The 19,723-nt window shown below is 59.7% G+C and overlaps 1 protein-coding gene across 1 annotated transcript in view; it reads right to left on the bottom strand.

The window, feature by feature from the left end:
* CSPG4 (chondroitin sulfate proteoglycan 4) overlaps window positions 1-19,429 on the bottom strand; it is a gene marked incomplete at its 5' end in the record, with an annotated part of 36,031 nt that extends 16,602 nt beyond the window's left edge. The window contains 2 exons of the mRNA XM_080808628.1: window positions 711-874; window positions 19,342-19,429. Of these exons, the coding sequence (XP_080664754.1) occupies window positions 711-874; window positions 19,342-19,429 (252 nt within the window). The remainder of the gene's footprint in view (window positions 1-710; window positions 875-19,341) is intronic.
* Between the last annotated feature and the right edge of the window lie 294 nt (window positions 19,430-19,723).

The raw sequence follows: 19,723 nt of genomic DNA, 5'->3' as shown, positions 1-19,723 counted from the left end.
AACAGTGACACCTTGTGGCAGTGGGAAGCAATGGCAGCAGCCGGTGAACTGAAGACCCGTCCTAGTCCTTTCCCTGCTGGAGTGTGGAAGCAGAGGGCTTTCCCAAATTTGGAGTAAGATCTCAAGTTCTCAAACTCTTCATGGTTAAGGGGGAGCCTCGAGAGAGAGAGAGCCAGAAGACTCCTTGCTAATAAAGCTGGTGGTGACTGGACTAAATGGGAAAAGGAAGAATCTTTGCAGTATAGGGTGTGTCCATTATGGACAGACAACTGAACAGCTGGGTGACTGGTGCTAGGCAGTGGACTTCCTAGAGTTGCCAGTCCCAGGAGAATGCACCCAGCCCAGGGGAGTGCCAGGGGACACACCAAGATGGGGACAGAGCAGGACTACAGGAGGTGGGGGCGGGGCAGGGCCAGGCCAAGGGCTTGTGGTGAGCCAGGGTCTGGCGGCGAGAGACCAGAGACCGCCAGCTGGCCGGGACTGCAGGCCCGCAGTGAGGGAAAGGGCCAGCCAGGGGTTGCGGTGGGAAGAGCGGTGGAGAGCTGCAGGCACAGCCAGTCCATGACGGAGTCACACTTTTGGCAATGCTGTTGTTCACCTCGCACCGGGGACCTAGAGACCCTGGGCTAAGGTGAATCATACAAGGTCACCCAGCTGGCTGGGGTCCATTCGGGGCTAGAGGAGGAGGCTAGCAGGGAGATGGCACTGACCTCTAGGTATCCGGAGTGGAGCTGCAGGAGGAGGTGGTCAGCCTGGCCTGCTGCCAGGAGAAGAAGGGCTTCGGGCTGAAAAGTGGAGAATTGTAGCCAGAGGTCTACATTGGTCAGAGCTGTGGCTGTGGGCACCTCCAGGTGGTTCTCACCGAAGAAGGAGGCTGCGTGAGAGAGAGTGAGAGCTGGGGTCAAAGTGCAGACTCTTGCCTGGAAGGGGTGGGGGCTGCAGAGGATGAGTAGGTTGTGGGGAGGGAGTCCAGGCTGGTGTGGCTTTGTGGTTCTGTGTGGCCCATCACCTGCTTGGTCCTGGGGCCGGAAGACACAGCCTCTCCTTGTGTCCAGCCCAGACCTTGGCTCCAAAGGAGCCTAGACCCATTCCAAGCAACTCAGGTTTCCTCCTCAGAGGTTCCTGGGGCCGGGGACCTCTGCCAGCTCTGACTCTTCCCCTGGGCCCTAGAGGATTCTCCATCCTGGATCTAGTCCTTCTCGAGCCTAAAGGAAAACCATCCTTGACCGGGTCACCGGGCCTGATGGTGGTAGACTCTGGAAATGGACTTCCAGGGGAACCATCCCTACCCCACACAGGTCCCTGCTCAAATTCCTTCTCCTAAATGCCCTGTGCTTTGGTTCTTGGGCAACACTTTCCATGCCATGTCCTCCCACCGTGGTGCTCAGACAGGCCGCCCACCCATCCCCGCTTCTCTCTTGGGCCACGCTCCCAGATGTCTTCAGGCATGGGGGTAGTAGCTCGTCGGCCTGAGTCCACCAAGGAGCAAAGGCTCTGAGGCCAGATGGAGACCATGTGCAGTGCTGGACCCCAAATGGGCCAAAACTTCCTGCATGGCCCTATATTGCTTCCTGCTGCAGACCTGATGATAGTCCCTGGTGAGCAGTCAGATCCGGCCCTATTGTTCCCACCTCAGCTAGGGAGCACTGATGACTACAGCTGACCTCTCTGAGCCTGGTCTATGGCTAAAGACAGGGCCTTGGGGGGCTGAAGGTTTGCTGAGCAGGACAGAGCGCCCAGGTCCATATGGCCGGAGCAGGCTCTATCTGTGGTTTCCCAAGGCTGGTGGGTGCTGTGGGGGGCCCCTTTGGTCCCTCACTGGGATACCTCATCTTTTAAAGCCGCCACCACCTCCGGATAGTTTCCCAAAATTAGCTTCCCTTGACCTCCAACCAGCTGCAACAATTTCTGGTTTATTCCTTTTGCAGAGATTAGGGCCAAATATAACTTTGACTCTGTCCCCCAGAGGTCCAGGGCTAGGGAAGGGGGTGGGGAGACAGAAACGGTTTAAAAAAGCTATTCACCTCTGTGGGTCTTCCCTTAAGCCCTGTGTGACTGAGTAAAGGGATAATCTGGCACCAGCCACAATATGTGTCGGTTCCTGACTTGACGAGGTGGCTTCAGCCACTGGAGGGGTTCGGCAGGATGTCCAAGAAAGATAATGCTCTTCCTCTTGGGCTGAGCTGAAATCTCTCCGGTTATCCCCTCTTGCCAGAGCTTGCCAGCAATGCCAGAACCTTGTCTGAGGGGCTAGAGGAATCAAGTGCGAGCTACAAGACTCTCTGGGTGGGTGTGGCCCAGCAGAGCCAGCTGACCTTGGTGTGGGTGAGGGGCAGCCCCTCACGGTGAGAACTGATGGGCGGGGTGCTCCTCCTGTGCAAGGACATTGATTCTTCTCTTTTAAAAAAAAAAAAAAAAGATTTTATTTATTTATTTATTAGAGAGAGAGAACGAGCAGGGAGGAGAGGGAGAGCAGGGAGGAGAGCGAAAGGGAAAAGCAGACTCCCCACTGAGCAGGGACCCCATGGGGGGATCGACCCCAGGATCCCGAGATCACGACCTGAGCTTAAGGCAGATGCCCAAGGAAGGAGCCTCCCAGGCGCCCCAAGAGCATTGATTATTAAGAAAAAAAGGCAGCACACAGAACTGAGGGCAGCCTCCCACCCCCACACAGAAGGTGGGGGCCTGTGGCTGCCCCCCTGGCTGCAGCTATCACTATGGGCAGCTGGCAAGAGCTGATGTTAAATTTGCAGGAATTTTGCCAGCCAGGTGATGTTGTGGGCAGGAGTATTTATACCACAGAAGAGGCAAAGGCTATAGCTCAGCATTCCCTCTCCCCCAGAAAGCCTGTTGCTCAACATTTACCTGTCTAGCATGCATGGGAAGGGGGCCCTCCCCCTCCGGTGGTGGGGGGCAGTGAGCTCACACACCCATTCACACTCCCTTTCATTAAAGGTGGGTGCGGGGCAGGTGGGTTCAGGGTGTGAAGCCCACGGGAAGGGATGGAGAGGGCAGGCTCTGCCCACTGAACCACCTGCCTCCAGCCGCCTCTCAGAAGAGGAGAGGGGCAGCCTGCGTAGCCTGGTTCTTCAGGCCAGAGTGGGAGGGTGGCAGGAAGTAGAGGTACTTTCCAGAGAGCTGGGGTCTGAATGAGCCTATTGAGGGGCTGGGCCCGGCTGTTTCCTGTGGGGCTGGGCAGGGAAGCGCTCACACAAGCTGCCTTGTGCTGCTGGGAGCGCCTGGCCCGGGCAGCCCCCTCGTCCCAACGGAGGCCTCGGAGGCCTTGCTGGCCAGGGTTTTGGAAACTCTGACAGCGCCATTTCCCCCACCTCCTGGTCTCCTTCTGTGGCCCCTGTGGCCGCAGTTGCAAGGACCCTGCCTCCCAATCCTGGGAGACAGTGGGAGAGGCTGCCAATGGGGAGGCAGTGCAGCATAAAGGAGTGAGTTAGGAGTCAGTTCCAGAAGGCTTCCTGGAGGAGGTGAGGGTGGTGGAGAGGAGGGAGGGAGGGGCCTGGGTAGTTTCAAAGGGCAGCAAGGCCAGGTAAGAGGGTGGCAGCAGGGACCCACAGACTCTGGGAAGTTGAAGACAGAGGAGGAGAGGGAAAAGAAGCAGGAGCCAAGCCAGCCTCAGTGGCCTGACTGAGGCCCTAGGGCAGTGGGGGGAGGAGAGAAGGCATCATCACTGCTTGGAGACTTGCCCTTGACTCTTCTGGGTCAAGAACACCCATGATTCATCCAAACACCAGTTCAGGCCTGTAGCAGATCTGTGGGCTGCCCTTTGGGCCAGGAGAAGGGGCCCAGTCTGGCCTCCGGTCACCATTTTGTAAAATGGGTGCTCCCTCCCGGTCCCTCCTCCTTCTGTCTCTGGGGATTAGTCCCGAAGGTCCCTTTCTGGTCTGGGAGTCTGCTCTCAGATAGGGGTATGCAGAGGGTTAATGGTAATGGTGTGGGCTGTCTGGCTGGTGCCAAGTTCAGCGTGGGGGGGCAGGGGCCTCGAGGGGTCTGGGTTGAATGGGAGGGGCCACAAGAATGCTGCGCGTCTGGGTTTCTCTACCTGAAAGACGGTTCGTGGGTGGGTGTGCAGGACTACGTAGAAGTCTATTCGCGTGTGTGTTCAAGCGTGTGGGTGGCTGCTCGGGGGTGTGTTTTGGGTTTGCATAAGGCTGTGTGTTTGTGCATGTGTGCGCGTGTGGGCTGGGAGCCGCCGGGACAGAGCTGCGATTGTGCCCAGGCCTGTCCTGCCCCACGGTGCCGCCCGCCGTGACTTGGCTGGGCCTGGCTCCCTGAAAGGGGCCGTGTGTTCCCGGAGGGCACCCACCCCTCCTGCCCGGCGCCCATCCGTCGCAGAGGTTTGCTGAAGGTGGAGCCTCCCACAGCTTCCCGCCCTTCCTGACCACGGACAGGGTGTCCTGTCTGGGCCAAGGCAGAGCGGCTCCATTCCTCTTCCTGAGACGAGGGTTGGGGGCCCAGAAAGAGCCTATGTCCTTCCCCTCCACTTAGACCAGTGTCCCCTGCAAGCCACCCTCTGGCAGGCTCTAGGTTGTGCCAGCATCTCCTGTCTCCCGGGGGCACTCTTAGTGTGTGTGTGTGAATGGGGACCAGAAGCCTGCCCTGGGGGACCCCAAGCGTGAGACTTACTTCCCCCATGATGCTCTACTCTTATCTGTCAGTGGCTTGGGACAAGGGGTCTCCCTGTGGGGAGGACCTCCACACATCAGGTTCCCACCGTGCTCTCCCGGGCTGACCAGGGGCAGGGTCTCTAGTGTGGGTCCCTTTGTGAGTCACAAGGGGTCGGGGTGGCTGCAGATACCGATCCTTCTGAGTCCTCACAATGCCTGGGGTTAGCCACACCGTCTCTCTCCAAGTCTCTGTCCCTTATCTCCTTTGTCTCTGTCTTGGCCACTTGGCCACCTCGGAGCCTTATCTCTGCCTCTCCCTGTCTTTCTTTATCTTTGGCTCCCCTCTTGCCCCTGCCCCGTCCTGGCTGTCATTGGGAGCACCACTCTAGCCCCAGGACGGTCTAGAGAGCTAGATGTGGGGCCCCTGGCCTCCGCAGCCCTGGCCCCCCCGATCCTTGGGTGATGGGTTCCACGATATCAAAGTTCTCTGCAGCTTTAGCATTCAGTAGGGTTTCTAGACAGACAAGCTGAGGCCCCAGAGGAGAAGCAGTTTGACAGAAAAGCAGAAAGTCTGCAGTTCTTGGCCCAGCCTCCTGAATGAGCCCCCTCCCACACAGGCACCCCCAGCCCACCCTGCTCCTCAGCAATCCTTCCCCGTGTGCCCTGCTCCCGCCACATTCCTGGTTGCCCTGGGGCAGCCAGGCGGGCCCACAGTCAGCGTGCGTCACGAGCAGCAGCATTCCTGGGTGTCTGCTGCCGCCTGACTTTATAAGGGAGGGAGTTTGGGAGTCAGAGCTGCTGGGCAGGATGGCCAGGGGGCACGCCCAGGGCCCAGGGGCAAAGGGGGGAGGGGGGAGACCTGGACACATGTATGCTGGGGAGGTGTACCCAGTGGTACTGAGATGGAGCGGGAGATGGGAGAAGGGGGAATCCATAGTCGTTCATTCATTCATTCATTCATTCACAAGTACAGTAATGCAGCCATGGAAAAGAAGAACCACCTTGGGGAGACAGAAAACCTGAGAAAGGTGTTAAAACCTGGAATGAGGAATGAAGACCCCCACCCTCCTCTGCAAAAACTGGACTCAGGGGTCCAGACAGAAGCCTGACGAAGGAGATGAAGGAGGAGAACCCAAGGGAGACCCAGGAGGCTGGATGTTGACGGCAAGCCTGCTGCTGTGGGCAGGAGTGAGGAGGGCGAGGAGTGGCCATGGCCAGCCAGCCAGGGAGGGGAAGGACTCCTGCTCTCAGGGGAAGCCAGCCCTCTCCACTGTAGTTTCTTGGGGTTGGGCACCCAAGGTGTGGATCCTTTTCCAAATCCACATCCTAGGCAGGCAGGGGTGAGGCTGGGAGAGCCCGTCTCCTGGGAAGTCTGAAGGGGGCCCTGGGGGAGGGCTCTAGGACGGCCAAGGCCAGGATGAAGGGCTCTCTGACTCTCTTGGGTGCCTAAGTGTATGGCCCTGTGTAAGGGCAGGTGTCCTATCCCCTCCCCAAGGTCACCCAGGCCCTCCAGCGCCCAGGCCAGATCCCCTCCCCTCGTGCCTCCAAGGGATGTGCTTTTTCCTTACCAGCTTTCTGCCCCTAAGCCAGGAAACTTCTGAGGAAGCTGGGAGGGGTGGAAACTTAGTATATGTGCTGCCGAAGCGAGCACAAGGGGTGGAAACTTAAGTTAGAACCACAGAGCCACACACCCCGAGGCCAATGGGGCTGAAGCTCCTCGAGGCGCCCTCTCCCTTTTCTGAGGTGGGAAAGCAGGGCCAGGAGCTGGTGTGGGAACTCAGTCACACGGAGCACTGGAGACCCACGCGTGGCCACAGTGGGTGGCACATGGTCATGAGTGTGCCGAGTGCAGGTCCGTGGCACGTGTCACAGCGTTCTGAGGTGAGTGCGGGACAGGTGACGAGGTGGCACGGGGAGGGGGCAGTCTGGCTCCAGATGCTGGCCATGACCCTCCTTGGCCTTGCCTGATGCTGTGCCTACTCTGGGGTCAGCCCCCCAGCACGTCCCACAGCCCTGTCCACTGAACTGTCACCTTCCCCCCAGGCTGCTACCTCTGAAGGTAACAAGGGGGAGGGTTACAGGCATAGACCTCAGGTGGGACCAAAGGGACAACATACCCTGCTCATGGTGGTGACAACCGGGTCCCCAGAGCCGAGCCTAGATGCTTACCACCTGCCAGGGCCGGCCACCTAGGAGCTGCTCACATGCCTGCAGACACTGACTGTCCCACCTCCCTGTCCCCAGCCTGGGAGTCCGTCACCCAGGGCCAGCCCAGAGGCCCACTGACCGTTGCTCCTGCCTTGCCCCAGAGCCACGGGAAAAACAATGGTTTACTTCAGTCACATGGAACTTAAAAAGGGAGACAGTAGCTTCCCAGGAGAGAGCGGGCTGTCAGGCCCTGTTCTTGGGCAGCCAGCCTCGCCTGCCTGTTGTCTGAGCACTAGGGAGACCCCCTGCTGGGGTCGAGGTGGGCCCCGCATTTCTCTTCACTCCAGGATCTCTTGACCCCTAAGACTCACTCTCAGGACACTCGAGAGTTTGGTTGCCTTTCTGGTTCTTGTGAGACCAAGGAGGCCAGGCAGGTATAAGTTTCCTCAGCCTTTGGCTGAATCCTGACCCTGGCCACTGGCCTCGGCTACTGGTCCTCTAACCCAGAGCTTGGAGGCCACCCAAGCCGAGGGGCACATATTGGGCGACATTTCCAATTTCGGGACCTCCTCTAAAAGGGGATTACCTAAAAGGACTGGTACCCTGGGCCATGTGACCCAACCTTGAGACCCAGTGCGGTACAGAGGAAGCAGGAGGGGAAATGAGAGGTTTGCTCCAGAAGTGGCTCAGAGTCCACCCAGGCTGCAGGGCAGGGGCGGGGAGGAAGCTGGGCCTCAACGGAGTCTTTGTGCAAGGCGGGCTGCTCCCCAGGCCCGAGGCACAGAGGGGTCAGAGGGGTGGGGCTGCTGCGTGTGGAGCAATACTGAGAGGCTTTTCCTTGCCTTATAATTTTCCTCCTTGTGCGGGGAGATGGGTGGATTTCCAGGCCCTCCTCCGCATCCCCTCTCCCTGGCTTTCCTGGCCCCAGGCAGGTGGGGAAAGCTTAGTGGGCCCAGGCTGAGAGGCAGGGGATCTGGCAGGGATGAAAGAGAACGAGAGACCCTTCTCACCCAGCCGCTGGGCTGCTCAGCAGCCCCTGCCCCACCAGGGTCTCTGGGACATAGCTGCCCTGTTACAGGTGAGGTAATGAGGCTCAAAGAGGATGCTGCCGGCACTGAGGCCCGGAGAGGAGCAGCGCAGGGCTGGACCGGAGCCCCTGGGCTGCGGCTCTGAGCCGGCTGGTGTGGTATCAGGGAGGGCCGTGTGCCCACAGAAGCAGTGGGGAGTTGTTGTTGCATGTGCGAGTGGAAGTGGGGCATGCGCCCGGCTCCAGCGGGAGGAGGGTGTGAGAGCTGGCCCCCTGCCCAGGAGACACACTTTTTCCCTTCCTGTCCTCAGGGGCTCCCTGGGGGGGCAGGGGGGAGGGGAGAGAGGAAGGGAGGAGACAGCATCTGCTTTCTGCGGCTGGTTTGGCAGCTGGCCCCTCCTGGTGTGGCTGGACCGGCCTGGTTCTGGGGCTGGCTGGATCAGGGAGGGACCTTCTTCAGGCCTGGCTAAGAATGGCCAGTGATAAATGCTGGTCGTGCCCACTGGGGACTTGGAGACCAGGGAAGAGGGTGGAGGGGGGCAAGGGGCCTGGGTGAGGAGCTTCCCCTGGGGACGCTGTGGGGCCACCCCCTCTCTGGGGCTGAAGCCAGAGGCAGGACGCAGGCGGAAGCCTGTTGCTCATCCCTGAGCTCCCCTTCAGCTCTGGGATGAGAAACCGCTAAAGGCAGGGCCCTTGGGGAGGTGTCCTGGGGCTTCCCCCAGCCTGGCAGCCTGGGCTTGGAGACAGTGAGTGTGTCAGCTGGGGTGGGGGATTGGCGGAAGCAATGACTGTTGATCTGGACACAGGCCTGGACAGTTCGGCCCAGCCTGCGCTCAGGAGTCTGTGCGCCTTGGAGAAGCCACGCTAACCCTGCCTTAGCTCCTCCAACTGAAGTATAGGGGAGAAAGGTGGGATAATCTCACAGATGGCAGTCACCTATCCAGGAGACTGGGGGAAGCAGGGGCTTGGGACAGTCCTCCCCCCACCCCCGCCCCCCACTCAGCCACATGCTGCTGTGCTCTCTTTGGCTTCAGTTTTCCCATCTGTGCAAAGGAGACCTGGCTGGGGAGACTAAGGCAAACCTGGCCTGCCCAGCCTAGCTCCTCAGGAAGTGGCTAGTAGGGGGCTGTGGTCAGGACAGGGGTACAGGGGAGCCAGAACTGGAGGCTCCTGAGGACAGGACGGAGGCCCATACCCCCTGTGCAGGACTCCTGCCATCCAGGAGACCCATCCACGTGGGCCGACAGCAGAAACATCAGCACATAAGGGAATACAGGGATCAAATGGCCCTTGGCCCCTGGGAGGGATTTTCTATGAGCTGGCCGTAGACAGGCTGAGTAGCAGGCTTCGAGTGTGGTTGGGATGCCTGCAGGAGTGCATGGCCTGGCAGGGTAGACTGAGAAACCCTAGAGTCCTTGCTAGGAGGTTGTGTGCCACCCAGATCCCCCAGAGATCCCTACCCTGAGACCTCTCCCCATGGGCAGGCCCAGCTCCTCTGGGAATAGGTTCCTGCCTACCACTCCCCACGGGCCAGGCCTGTGTCCCACCACTGTGCTCTCTCCAGGCCACCTCTTCTCGCCGGGCCTCAGACACAGGGTCTTCCCCGTGGCACCCACATCTCTGTCTCCAGCACCAAGGCTCCGGGGCTCTGGGCCTGCCTGCCAATGCCTCCGGAGACATCTGCCCCAGAAACACCCAGAGGGACCTCCAAACCCTAGCCCACCCATCTCAAGCCAGACTTGGTGTCATCTCTCCCCAAACCAGCTGGCCCTCCAGAGAAGGCCTCACCACCTACCCACGGCTGGGTAGAAATCTGAAAGTCATTTTGGACATTCTCCCTCTTTCCTCCCCATGTTCCAGCCATCCTGCCCCTGAATTCTCTTTCCAATTCATCTCCCCCTCCTGCTCCTCTGTGCCATCCCACAGGGCAGATGGTCACCAGCCCCTGCTAGGCTTAATGAATTTCCTGCCTTGTTTTGCTAATAGCAACCATTCTTAGCCCAAACTGGAAGTCGCCTTGTCATCCCCCCTTGTCTGAGAGCCTTCGAAGGCTCCCCATTGCCCCACAATCCGGCTGGGTCACCCTGTTGCAGCCCTGCCAGGCTTTCCTGTTCACCCCCCAGGAACACCCCACGCATGTGTCAGCCTCATTATTAGACCTTGTGCTGTTTTCCGTCCGCACCTGACAGGTCCTCGCTCCCAGACTTTGCTCAGGCCAGCTCTTCTCTCCTTTCTGTGGGAAGAATTCCCTCCTGCTCCCTCAGGAAGGAAGCCTTCTCCCGGCCTTCCCCACAGCCCACAGTTCCTTCTCTGCATTGGGGTGCAAAGACCCTGAGCTGTGGCTTGGGGAGTTGAGCTCCTGTTACCTCTCTCTGTCAACAGTAGTGTCTCAGGAATAAGACTGGCGCCGCTTGGGGAAGGGAGATGGAAAGCAGGGAGGGCTGAGGGGTGGCTGTGTTCTCCAGCCGAGCCAGCCGGCAGGAGCCACATCTGGAAGCTTGCCCTCAGCAGGTGGGGGGAGGGGGAGGGGACCCATGGCTGGGATGCGGTGGGGACTGCTCCAGCCAGGGAGTGCTTTTCTGGGCCCATGGTGACAGAGTCTGGTGCTTGTTTTTAAAGAAAATAGAACCAGAGCCCCTATTTATAGCTGGAGGCCATGGCCACAGACAGGAGATGGCTGGGGCTGAGGCAGTGCAGGCTCCTGATCAGGCAGGGCTGGGGGTGGGGCCATTCCCAGGCCCCCTGCCCACCCCCCCTCAGCCTCCAAGGAAGTGCCTGTGGGATCTTGACATCCCCTACCACAGGATGACAGGATGACAGGATGTAGCCTGTGCTTGGGGGCCAGGGAAGGAGGGGACTTGGGTGAGGGGATGGAAAATTTCCCTCAGGGTGGGTCCCTGGGGCCCAGAGCCCCTTATGGGAATGCGTGGAGGTGAGGGTGTGCTGTGTGTGCTGGGAAGGCCCAGGAAGGCCCGGGAAGGCCCCGGCGTGTGCGGCGTGTGCGCGCAGGGAGCACGCGCAGGGAGCCGGATGTGGAGGCTGCACTTTGGGTTGCCACGGGGACCGGGTGAAGGAAAGGGGACAGAGCAGGGTCAGAGACAGGGGGCGGCCGGACAGAGAGACAGCCACGGGGAAGAGATGGAGGGATGAGGGAAGAGAGGCCAGAGCGTGGTTGACCCTGTGAGGGCTGGGGACAGAGGAAGCCCAGAGAGATCTGAGGGGGAGACCTCTGTGCCACAGAAAGTCTTCACGGCATTCTGCGCAGAGGGAACAGAGTCCGAGCTGGAGCCGGTGAGGAGGGGCAGGAATTAGGTATCTCTGTGGCCTGGCCCACTCCCATCCCTGCAGGGCCCAGGGCCTTGGAGACCCTCCGTCCCGGGGTGGGAGGCCCAGACCTGTTCGGAGGCAAAGAAGTGCTGTGGGGGCTGGGCTGACCTAGATGGGCTTTGTCACCAAGATCCCTGAAAAACTGTCCTGGGCGGATGAGGCGAAGGGGTGGCAGGGATGTTGGAGTCAGGTCTGGGCTCTGGGGCGGGTGCCCTGGCCTGGAGGTGTCGCAGGCGGAGGCTGTGGTCTGGGCTCACACCTGCTGCCAGCCTCGATTCGGACCCCTCCCTGGGTTGTGCCGTTGGAGGCTGTGGCCTGGCCATAGCCTGGGGCTCGTGTCACGGAGCCCTCGCCACAGCCGGTGACTCAGACAGTTAAAAAAAGGAGCAGCTTGGAGCGGTGACTCAATTGGCTCTGGAGGGCCTGGGTGGGTCCGGCTGGTACAAGATGGGGTGGTCCGGGTTTATTTTTGGCTGGGTGGGGCTAGAGCAAGGGGGTGGAAAATGGGAACCGGGGGCGGAGCAGGGCCACTACTCCCATCCTGGGAGAGCCCTGGGGCTTCATGCCGACTCAGGAAAGTGGATTCTAGGTGCCAGGGAGCTCAGGCGGGCTGGGCTGCCCCTTCCCCCCTTGCAGGCCTAGCCCAGTTCACTGTTTGGCCCCACACAGGCAGCTGGCTCTCTGTGGACAGAGGTGGAGCCCAGTGTCCTGTTGTCAGGGGGCTTTTACAACTGACCTTGGGGACTGACTATCCTATCCAGATGCCCAGAGAGGGAGAGTCTGCCCGAGGCCACGCGGCAGGGCCAGGTATCCCAGGGGCTGTGGTAGCAAGGCTGACTCCAGGTCCCCACCTCTCCTGCCTCAGGGCTGTCAACAGTTGGAGGGATGGGCTCTCATCTGGGTATCTGGCCCTGGAAGAGTTCTGGAAGAGTTCACCGGGGCCTCAGCTGAGCACCAGATGCCAAGAGAGGGCGCCTTAGCCGGGGGCAGGCGCCTGGATGCTATTAGCGCCCATCCGGGGAGCGGGCCGAGCTCTGCCCAGTGCTCTGCTGAGAAGAGTTACTTCTAGAGGGTGAAGGCAGAAGATGGGGGCCCAGACTCCGCCCAGCCTCTCAGCTAGAGTGCCCCTCCAGCGGGCACGGCCCGGCTGCTCGTCTGGCTCCGAGGCCTGTTCCCAAGACTCACGCGGCCTTGCCCGCACCAGCTCTGATCTCACACACACACGGACTCGGGCATCATCAACATCCCCAATGGGTCTGAGCTGCTCAGAGCAGAGAGGGCCCTTGGCTCCCTCCATCTGCATTCTACTCTTTGTGACACAGGTCCTCCTGCCTAAGAAGTCACGACTCCTTAACAGACCCCATGGGAGCGCTGGCGGTCAGCTCCCACCACCCCTCCAGAGGGGCCCCAGGTGTGGGCAGTGGGCAGGGCGAAGATGGGTGTCCAGGCTCCCCATCCTACCAAAATTACCGCTGCCTGCTTATTCTCTTTGTCTGCACCCGACAGGCTCTGAGTTTCATTTGGTGGTTCTTTGAACACGGACTGGTTGTGTTGTACCCAGGACCAAGGGTCAGTGTCCAAGGGGCCATTAGGCTTTGGAGTGAGGCTGGGGAGGGCTGTCCTACTCCTCCTCGTGGGAGAGGTGTGTGGGACTCAGCTGGGCGAGGCGGCCGGATGCAGGACCCCTCCCCACTACTGCAGGGTCCTGGGGTGGCAGGCAGCCACTGGCTGCTCACTCCCTTGGGGACCCACCTCCCCCTTTCCCTGTCTCTGAGTCCCACAAAGACCGGCTCACAGGACCACCTCATCCAGTCCCCCACCTTGGCACCTCTCTGGAAGATTCCCCTTATTGCCGGCCTGCCCCAGTCCGGAAGACAATGGGAACAATAGAAAGGCAGCGAGCCCCTAGCGAGTGGCACCTGCTGAGCCTTTACTCTGGCAAAGGGCTTTGATCCTCAATGCTGCACTGGAGGTCAGAATCATTTAGACCCATTTTAGAGAGAAGACTGAGGCTCAGAAAGGTCACTCATCAAGGGCTGGAGTGAAATCCTGGGCTCCCTAACGCCCTGTTCCTTACCACCGTGTGCCTGACCTCCCAGCCCTCCCACCTCCCCCAGCCTTGCAGAAGTTCCTGGGGCTGAGGACTCAGAGGAGGGAGAGGTGGGGCCGGAGTCTGGACGGAGGAGCGGGAGGGGGCTTGCTCTTAGCTGCTCCAAGGCACCCAAAAAGGGTGATTTGTTTCTTCCCTGACCATGGTGGGAAGTGTGTGTGTGTGTGTGTGTGTGTGTGTGTGTGTGTGTGTGTGTGTGTGTTTCTGGGCCTGTAGCCTGCCTGGCTAGCCTCCAGCTGCAGGAGACGGGGACCGGCCCCAGCTGCTGTGCACAGGGAAGAGGCAGGGAGGGGCTGGAGCCGTGGGAATGAGCATCCTGGGCCCACTGGTATTTATAGCTGGCCCGTCCTGAAATGTGGGTGGGGGAGGGCTGCTCTTAGGTGGGAAAGGAAGTTGGTCTCCTCTCTCCAGCCTCCTCCTTCTCCCCAGAGAGGAGGCTGGCCTGACCAGAGGTCCTGCTTTGGCCATGGAGCTGGGGGCTGTGAATCCCGAGTTGGGGGTTTCTCCTGGGACCACTGGCTGAAGGGTGGGACACTCTCGGCCGTGTGTGCGTGTGTGCACACACATGTGTACATGTACCTCCTGGGCATCGTACTGGTGAGGGTCCTAGAGCAGGAGGCAGGGAGGGCAGGGCCCCAGGAAGGGGGAAGACCAGGCTGTGGACCTCGGCAGTCAAGGGTTGGGAAAGACCCACAGGGGTGGAGGAACAGGAGCTGGGCCTTGAAGGATGAGAAAAGACCAGTTGCAGGCAACAGTTTGAAGAGAGGTGGAAGGGTGCCAGGGATATGGGTCATCATAACCGAGCTCCTCGATTACCCTTTGGGACCCAGGATCACCTTTAGTGTAGAGGCTGATAGATCGGAGTGGGGGAGAGGCTTTAGTGTAGAGGCTGATAGATCCGAGTGGGGGAGAGGGCCCAGCAGAGCCATGGTGTCTTCTGGATGCTCAGGAAAGTCCCGTTTTGTTCTAGAAGTGGCAGGAGTGGGATGCTGGGGCAGCAGGGCCGGGAGGAAGCTGGGATTATATGCTGCTCCCTGCCCTCAGGCCCCCGGACTTTGCTCCTCCTGGGAAAGGACGCCTTTCAGGGGCCCTTCATATCAGTCTAGATTTGGATTCTTTGAAAACCAGTAAGTTCTTCCTTGTATCTGACCTGAGTCTTCCCTGCTCTCAGCATGTTTCAACTCAAAGCAATTGCTTGGCTTTCCCGTCTTCTTTTTTTTTTCCAGCCACAGAACACGTTATCCAAACTACATTATACACAAAACCCAGATCTATATAAATCTGCTCCTGAAGTTGCTCTATGTGGCTGAGGGCAGGGCTGGCCTCCCCTTCCACCCCCCCTCCCCACTGCTGTGCTCAGTCCCCTCTGGGTGAAAAGCCCTGGGGCATCCCAGGCATAGTGGGCAAAACAGTCACTGCGCCCCTCTGTGGGTTCAGTCCTATATGGAGCAAGTCAGTGGAGACCCCTGAGGAAAGCAGAAGGGAGGTCTGCCTGCAGGGAGTGGCTGGTCCCGTGGGCAAGGCCACCACCTAAGCCAGATACATGGACAGAGAGCCAGGAGGCTTCGCCTGCACCCTGGTAAGGACTTGGTGTAGGACACTGAGAGTAGCTGCCCCTCTCTGGGCCCATTTCCCTATGAACCAAGGGAAGCCTCTGCAGTAAGGTCTGGGAGGGGAGGCAACCCCACTACCCACCACGACAGTGAAGCCACAGGAGACACACACTGACGTGGGTAGGCGCGAGCCGTGGCCGGAGGCCTGGCTTGGGCACCTGGGGGCTGGCAGAGCCGGCTGTTCTGAGGGTCAGGCGTGGCCAGGTGTGGGCAGGAGCTGAGCGGGAGGAAGGGATGGTCAACAGGACGGGCACTGTTCAGAGCTCTGCCCCCAGACCACCTCCATGGCAGCCCTGAGTACCACCGCCCTCCATCTGGGATGAATGTGGCTTCATTTGCTACCCCATCCGTTGAAGGGAGTGGGGGACTTTCTTGAAGAAGATTTGCTTTTTCCTTGACAAAGGAGGGAGGGGCTGGAGAGGTAGGGTGTGGGGCACAGGAGCAGAGTTCTGGGGTCCTCGGGGAGCTGTCTCACTCCTGAAGACCTGTCCCTCTCCCCTGCTGCGGAAGCCTGGGCCCACTGGTGGGTAACTGCCATCTGGTCTCATGTGGGCTGCTGTTGAGGGGAGTGACAACACTGTGGCCTGTGTGTCCCGAGGCCAGTCCGGGCATTTCTCTGAGCCTCAGTTGGGGCACCTGGGTGGCTCAGTGGGTTAAAACCTCTGCCTTTGGCTCAGGTCATGATCCCAGGGTCCTGGGATCGAGCCTCGGTATAGGGCTCTCTGCTCAGTAGGGAGCAGCTTCCTCTCTCTGCCTGCCTCTCTGCCTACTTGTGGTCTCTGTTTGTCAAATAAGTAAATAAAATCTTAAAAAAAAAAATTTCCTCATCTCTAAAATGGGCACGTTCCCTGGCTTGTGGGGGTGATGTGAGGCTGCGTATACCAGGGTAGCTCCCCCCACCCAGGATTTCTCTGGAGGTGAGGGCCCAATTAAAGCATAGCTCTACCCTCCCCCTGTTTGGAATGATGCGTCCTTCTGAGAAGCAATAGAGCTAGGCACCTCTACCCCAGAGAGAAACCAAGTATAAAATTGTTCATACAAACTCGGTGCGTCCCCAACACTCATCTACATTCAGTAAGAATGATAACAGGGTACTTTTGAATCCCACCTGAAGCTTGCACCTGGGGAAAGAGTCTTAACTCTAGAAAGCTCTATGGACCCAGACATATGTCGGGGCAAGGGGGAAAGTTGGAGGCTATGGGGGAGCTGGATGGGGTCCAGAGTTGGGGGAGAGATTATGAAGGGGCAGAGGGCCCAGGAAGGGAGCAGGCTCAAGTCCAAAGGCCCCCCTGTTCAGTTGGTCCTGGTGCTGAAAAGGAGCCACAGCCCAGCCCAGCAGCCCCTGCCCCCCTCCTGCCCTTGCCTCCTCATCCCGGGCCCCACCCAGCTCAGGTCTGTGAGCACGGCCACCGTGTTTGTGTTCGTGTTCAGAGCTCTCATACTCGTGTGCACACCCACATCTGAGTGCTCTAGTGAGTGTGTAGTCAGGCCTATTTCCAACTCCCCCTCCCCTGCCTGCCCCCTCCTGGGCAGCACGCCCAGTTCCCAGAAGCAGCCTATACACTTCCTCTGAAAGCTCCCTGCACAGCCCGCTCCCCTCGGCTGTCCCCACCAGCCGCCTGGCCCACCTGGCAGCCCCCACCACAGACCCCTGGGCAGACAGCACTGAGAGACGCTTGTCCTGACACGGAGGGCAGGCGGACGTCGGATGGGGGCTGGCTCAGTTATACTTGGTTCTTGAACAACTTTTCCAGAGCCTGGGTGGGCCAGGCCAAGGGCCTGGCCTCTGCCCTGCCCCAGAGGCCCCGGGGCAGTGCGCACGCGCACAAACACACACATCTCCAGCACCATTGTTCCCCAGAGGATCCCCAGAGGCAGAAGAATCTACCGGACTCAATTCCTTGAGTCCATGGCTCCAGGGTCCTGTTCTATGGGACTCCCCATCAGGTCAGAGTCCTCACCTGGGAAATGCGGAGCCCTCCCAGTGGGGTACTCCTGCCCTACCTGAAGTCCTACTTCAGCCCCTCACCTTCTGTCTGGCCAGGTCAGAGGCGTGGGAGCCACTGCTCCTGCAGGCTCTGTGCCCACTCTGAGCTCTCAGCTGTACTCATGCCGTTCCCCTGGCGGGAGTGCCAAGTCCACATCAGCTCAAACCTGGTCTCCCCCACTGCTCGTCCCTCTGCCGAACCCCTCTCATAGGGCTCAGAAGAAGCTGGATGCCACCCTGGCAGAGTGGCCCTTAGCCCAAGCTCCCACACAGGCGGGGCGCTCCCCCAAAGCAAGGCTTCCTGGGCTGCTGGGACTCTCTGTGGGACCTAGAGCACTTTGCTTCCTCCCTGGGGTCTCAGGTTCCCAGTCTGTACTACTAGAAGCTTGGCCCAGGCGGTCTCCAAGGGTGTTTGACTCCCAGCCCTCATGACCTAGATGTTCTGGAATGTTGATGAATGCAGGGAAAGCATCCTAACGTGCCTCACTCTGGTACCTGAGACCTCCAGGGCCTTTGCGGTTCGGGGTGTCTAGGAGGGATGGGAATGGCGCCTTCCTCAGGTAGGGGCTGACCCTATGCAGAGACCCGGAAAGGGCGCTGAGCCCGGCTTTGTAACGGAGATGGAGTGTTGGAGGGGAACTCTGCCTGGGAGGGGGAGAAGATTCCCGCTCTCTGTCCCCTTCCCATTTCCAAATTCTTCCTAAAGGCAGAGATTGACTTAACATTATAAAACACCACTGCTGCCATATTACTCTCCTGCCTTAAAATCTTCGTTGGCTCCCCAGTGCCAACAGGGCATAGGCTGTGGGCTATATTCTGCCATTTAAGGATTCTGTGCCCCAGCCCAATGGCTCTTCCTGGCTGGTGCTCCAAATAAGCCTTCCAACCAGGCTGCTGCCTTTCCTGTCTCAACATGCTCTTCTCACATCCACCTCAGTGCCTTTGCTCAGGCTGAGCTCCTGCCTAGAGTACTGACCCCTTTCCATGCTCCAAAGCTTGGCTCTAGGATCACCTCTGGCCTGCCCCAGCCTGCCTGGCAATTTCTCTTCACCATACTCTTCTTCTGGATTTTGCAGACATGACGGGAATTGCTGTTTGAGTTTTAATTTGCTTTTCTGCCTCCTGCATGAGTTCAAGTTCAGCCCATCCATTTCTGTGCCCTCCTCATTGCCCAGCACAATGCATGTACATTGTTGATGCAGAGAAGGTATTTGAGAATGGCTCTCAGTTGAAGCCCAAGGGGATGGGGGTGCTGGAATTTCTTGGCTGGAGGCTACAGGCTGGGTAAGCAGCCCACTCCAGTCACCCCAGATGGCCCATTCCCACCTCTCCGGAGGCCCAGCCCATCACCCAGGCCCTGAGACTTTGAAGGAGGGGGTCCCTGGGAATGGGAGCAGAGAGCTGGGGACCCAACTCTGACTCACCCCAGCGGGGGGTCCTCCTCTGACTCATTTCCCTCTGGGTACCTCGTGATGCTGTCCGTTAGAGCTGGCTTCCCCATCTGATGGGGAGGAGGGTGTGGCCTGGGCCCTTGGGAAGGGAGAATCAGGCTCTTCCTCTGCTGAGAGCTGCTCTTGGGAATGGTCCCGAAAGATGTAGGCTGAAGCACTGATTCATACATGGGTAGTAATGATGGACGGGCCCTGAGGCCACGGTTCTTATGGCATAACTAGACCATGTCTTGACTCAAGGAAGAATGCCGTCATGGCGGGATTTCTGGCGCGTGACAGAGAGGAGACGCATCCCGGTGCCCCTCAGCAGGTGAACCGTCACTCAGTCTCTGCTGGGGTCAGTCACCAATGCCAGGACAGGAAAGTGTGGCAGGGGTTGCCCAGGGGCTGTCTGAGGGACAGGCCCCTGTGGGAGTGTGGGACATCTGAAGGGAGGCTGAGGCATGGGTGGTCTAGCAGGAGCTAGAGACCAAGGCAGAAGGAAGGTGGTGGCGAGGAGGCCGTACAAATTTACCTGGGGACACGGAAGGGGGCCAGAGCCATTGGAGGAGGCCAGAGGAGGCTGCAGGCTGTAGGTACACGTGGGGCCCCATACAGGGTGGGGCAGGGCGGCTCCCTCCCCATTTCTCGCCTTGTAGCATGCCCCGTTCCTGGCCCTGGCAGCTGAGGCTGGGGTAGTGGCTTCTTGCTGTCACAGAGTGTCCTCTGGGCACCAGGGCAGTCACAAAAGCCTGCTGGGCTCAGGGAGGCCAGACAGCATTGGGTGGCCCTGCTAGGTTTAGCGGACAACCGGGCGTGAAGCCACACCCTAGACAGTCCGAGTGGGGCCAACCACAGATAGCCAGAGCCCGCGGAAGCCCCAAGATGGAGAGCTGTCACTGGGGAGCCTGCTTCGGCCCCAGAGTGGAACTCCCGGAGATCGCAGCCTGGAGGAGCAGAAGAGCACCCCCCTTCCCTCCCAGTCCCGGGCTGACTTCTGGGCCCTCCTGTCCCATTTTTTCTGCCCAAGGAGCCCCCCACAGCTCCAGCCAGGCCGGTGGTCTCAGGCCCCTTACTCACCTGCGGATGACAGTCTGGCTAACACAGCCAAGGTCAAAGTCAGGGCCAGGGCAGGGGCCGGAGGCACAGGCTGCTGGCCTGAGCGCATCGCGGCGGGCTGTGCGGCAGGATTTGGGAGGAGCAGGATTTGCGAGGAGCTGGGACGCTAGACGAAAGGCGCGCAAGGCGAGAGCTGAGAGAAGCTTGGAGGGTTGGCTCAGCCGACTGGGGCTGGCGCTCTGGAGCTGCCCGCTGCCGCCGCCTTACTTAACTCTGGGGGCGGGGCAGGCCCCAGCGCGCGCTCCGGTTTCAGGACGGGGCTCCCCCCCGTTGGCCCCCCTCACCCCCAACTTTCTTAAAGGGCCCGTGCTGGGCTACTCCTCCCTGTTGAAGGGTGGGAAGA

This window comes from Martes martes (genome assembly GCF_963455335.1).
Source record: "Martes martes genome assembly, chromosome: 7".
NCBI lineage: Eukaryota > Metazoa > Chordata > Mammalia > Carnivora > Mustelidae > Martes > Martes martes.
The sequence above is the reverse complement of the archived record's forward strand: the minus strand, read 5'-3'. Positions and strand labels throughout refer to the sequence as shown.